Source organism: Equus caballus, chromosome X (assembly GCF_041296265.1).
Source record: "Equus caballus isolate H_3958 breed thoroughbred chromosome X, TB-T2T, whole genome shotgun sequence".
Taxonomy (NCBI): domain Eukaryota; kingdom Metazoa; phylum Chordata; class Mammalia; order Perissodactyla; family Equidae; genus Equus; species Equus caballus.
The window spans coordinates 140,090,169-140,093,639 of NC_091715.1; the positions used below are offsets into that span (position 1 = coordinate 140,090,169).

The 3,471-nt window shown below is 53.6% G+C and overlaps 1 protein-coding gene across 2 annotated transcripts; it reads right to left on the bottom strand.

Moving 5' to 3' along the window:
* Window positions 1-2,415: 2,415 nt before the first annotated feature.
* Window positions 2,416-3,198, bottom strand: LOC138921840 (uncharacterized protein CXorf51A-like). 2 transcript variants are annotated; one of them, XM_070257365.1, is made up of 2 exons: window positions 3,023-3,198; window positions 2,416-2,786 (listed from the first exon to the last, which is right to left on the bottom strand). In XM_070257365.1, the coding sequence occupies exons 1-2, from the start codon at window positions 3,098-3,100 to the stop codon at window positions 2,493-2,495; spliced, it is 372 nt and encodes a 123-aa protein (XP_070113466.1). In that variant the 5' UTR covers window positions 3,101-3,198; the 3' UTR covers window positions 2,416-2,492. The 2 variants fall into 2 exon arrangements, with proteins under 2 accessions (XP_070113466.1, XP_070113465.1); XM_070257364.1 differs by having other exon boundaries at window positions 2,978-3,157.
* Between the last annotated feature and the right edge of the window lie 273 nt (window positions 3,199-3,471).

The window sequence follows — 3,471 nt, forward strand, 5'->3', positions numbered from 1 at the left end:
GGAGGCTGCCCCTGGCTCAGAGGATCAGGCTCTCCCCTTGAGCTGGCCCACCGGGCTCCCAGACTGGCCTCTCTAGCCTCTGCCTCCTCCTCTGTGCTGCAGGGCCTTGAGCTACCACATGCCATTGTTCTCACCTGGGCATTTGCTCCTGTCATGCTGCTGGTGCTCCTCCTGAGATATCCTCAAGTCTCTCCCTCAATGTCGCCTTCTCCGTGAGTCCTTCTATTGATACACTATCCGAAATTGAAATCCATCCTCCCACCCCATCCCCCACATTCCTTATTCAGGTCTGCCAATCCATTTGTGTCCATGGCATTCCCCACTATCCAACCAATGTCACCTTGTTCCACGGGTCACTCCGCCTATACCCTCCTACACACACTAGACTGTAAGCTTCACAGAGGCAGGGAATTTGTTCATTGCTGTATCTTTACAGCATAGAGAAGGGCCTGGCATACAGTGCATGCTCACTCTAAGGAATGAATTAGGAACTGACAGCTCCCTAGTATTTGGAGTCTCTTTGCCCTAAACCCCCTTGGCATTTCCATCCCCCACCAACCACCCAAACAGGCAAAGTTTGAATGCTTCCCACCATCCTCTAATTGTTGGATCATGGACCAAGTAAGCAACCGAGCTTACTGAGGACTCTGGAGAGCCCTGGCCCCAGTCTTGGTCTCTGCTACTGGCATCCTGGGGAAGTCAGCATGGCAGGGCTCTGAACACCCATGGCTGACTGCAAGCTTTCTCTGCCAGCAGGCAGCTGTGGCCTTTGCCCTATGCCCTGCCCCTCTCCCGGGTCGGCTTGGATCTATAAGTCACCACAGTCAAGGACTCACATGTCCCTGCATTTGGGCTGGGAACCAAAGGATTTTACAAAGAGCCAGTTGAAGCGGCACATGTCCATAGATTCCTGGGCAGGGTCTGGAGAGCATGCCCTTATTCACCAATGACCTTGATGATGCTTCCCTGGAGAAAGGAGGGGGAGTGACCAAGAGCACTTGCAAGGTTACTTTCATCCTGAAAATGCTCTGACCTCTAGCATTCCTCCCCATTGCCAGAATACGGGTGCCCTCCCTGCCTCTGCACGCTCTGTTCCTTGCGTCTCAAAGTGTTCAAGATACCATACCTGTGAAGAGAAGGGCTCTTCCTCTCTGTGGTCTCCTTCACGATAATGGGTAAGCCTAGTCCTATCGTGAGAAGAGATCAGACACGTGCAAACTGAGGGACACTCTGCCAAAACCAGACCAGTACTCCTCAGAAGTGTCAAGGCCACTGACGTAGACAGAACAATGGCCTCCCAGAGATGTCCACATCCTAATCCCCAGGAGATGGAATATGTTAAGTTCCACATCAAAGTGGAATTAAAGTTGCCAATGGAATTAAAATGCCTAATCAGCTGACCTTAAGATAGGGAGTTATTCAGGATTATCCAGGTGGACCCAATCTTAATGCTATGGTCCAAATGTAGAAGAGAGAGGCCATGTGAGGAGGACTCAGTTGTCCATTGCTGGCTTTGAAGATGGAGGAAGGGTCCCTGAGCCAAGGATTCTGGTCACCCTCTGGATGCTGGAGAAGTCACAAAAAAGGTTGTCCCCTGGAGACATCTGAAAGGATCACAGCCCTGCTGATGGCTTGATTTTAGCCCAGTGAGGCTCTTTGTGGACTTCTGGCTTCCAGAACTGTTACAGAACACATTTGTGTTGTACCACAAAGTTTGTGGTAATCTGTTACATCAGCAACAGGGAAGTAATACACTTTCGGTGGACCCGGAGATACTGAGAAACCATCACAGAGTGGAGGACCCCAAGGGGACGTGATGACTACATGCAACGTGGGACCCTGGGTCAGGGAAAAAAAGACACCCCCCCTGCCTCTTTGCTTCCAGGAGTCTTGGCCACCCTACAGTCCCTCTGACTGTACCATCTCTCAGGACACCTTCTGCAGGTGCCCGGACTGGACACGTGCCGGAGACTCTGGCTGAGCTGGAAAGACAAGACCCCCATGAGGACAGCGTTTTCCTCTCTCCACCTCCCTCTCCCCAGGATCGAGTATTCTCTCCACCCTGGTCAGGAGGAAAAGAGTGACAGGGATGGGGAACTGGCACCTGACAATTGAGGGATGGCGAGCAGGAAGCTGAGGGCACAAGAAGCTGCATGAGGTTGTTTCTATAGAAGAAGCCTCAGGAGCCAGGGGTTTCATTCCCACACCATGAGACCAGAGACACAGACCACTCTGAATGCACACCCAGGGACTTAAGCCGTGCACATTTGCTTATCCCCACTGTCAAGCTAACTGGACCTTCTGGTCTGACCCCCGACCCTGCAGGACTCACCTCCCTCCCCCTCACACAGCTGCCTCTTCCCTTCCTTCCCCGCTCCCCCCATGAGAGAACTCGCAGAGACACACACATTTTCACAACAGGTCCATTTTATTGAAATCACCATCAGGGCACCCTGCTGCTGTCAAATGACGTCGGCACCACTGGCCATTTCTCAGGGGTCAGACGTTAGAGACTTCTCAGATGATTCCTCTGTGAGGTCTCTGGCCTCGCTCTGAAGTTGCCGGTGGTGCAGGTAGGCACGTGAAGTGCTGGGCTTCTCCATGCTCTCTCTGTCCTCCTCTGGCTCATCTTGATTCAGCTCTTCATTCAGCCTGTGATAGTGACCGAATAGGGTTGTTCCTCTCGCTTCCTTAGATTTGACTGAAGAGGTGGGACGTTTTGAAGAGGCTTTTTTAGTGGATCTCCTTCGAAGGGGTCTTTTGGCCCCCGTGGTTTTCTTGGCCGCCTGGAAAGACAATTGGGTGAGCCCAGAAGGGCACTGGTTTGAGGGAAGAGGGTGGGGGATGGGTGGGAACAGGGGCTTCGTGAGAAGGGACGTGGGCTGAGGAGGGGCTGTGTGCCAGGCAAGGACAGGGGCGGAGTCTTGGTGGGGGGAGTCAAAGGGGAAGAGGAGGAGCTTGGGCGGGGTCATCTCACCTTGACACTCCCTCTGGACCTGGGTTGACAGGAGCCCTTCCTCACCTTCCTCTCTTTGTTCTTTGGCGAGGGTTGTTCCGTGACTGTGCTAGAAGCTTGGGATTTCCCGGTCGCCTTCGCCATGTCAGCGCCTCCCAGTGGTCTGTCTACCCCAGGCCTCCTGACCTGCCTATATATACCCCTCTATAGGACAGAGAGGGGCCACACCCTTCAGCTTTGTTTGGTCAGCAAGGCTCTCCTCCAGCCAATGGCAGCCGTGGGTTGGGCTTAGACATCACAAAGCTCCACCTTGACACCTCTAGGGGAGGATGGGGAGCAGCCAAGATGTTCTGGTTGGGGAAAGGGGGCACCCCTAAAGAGCCTTCCAAACTGACCTGCCCCCCTCCTCATCTCCCCAGTCAATGCTGGTGGCTCACAAGGCAGGGAGAGGGTGTTTCCTCCAAACCTTTCCCCGCAGCCACCCTATTCAGTGCTTCATTCTCTTCTTTCCCTCC

Excerpts from the sequence above, each read along its gene's own strand:
- LOC138921840 (XM_070257364.1), bottom strand. The coding sequence starts at position 3,100 with ATGGCGAAGGCGACCGGGAAATCCCAAGCTTCTAGCACAGTCACGGAA. Across the intron at positions 2,787-2,977 it reads GGTCCAGAGGGAGTGTCAAG|GCGGCCAAGAAAACCACGGG; the intron begins GTGAGATGACCC and ends TTGTCTTTCCAG.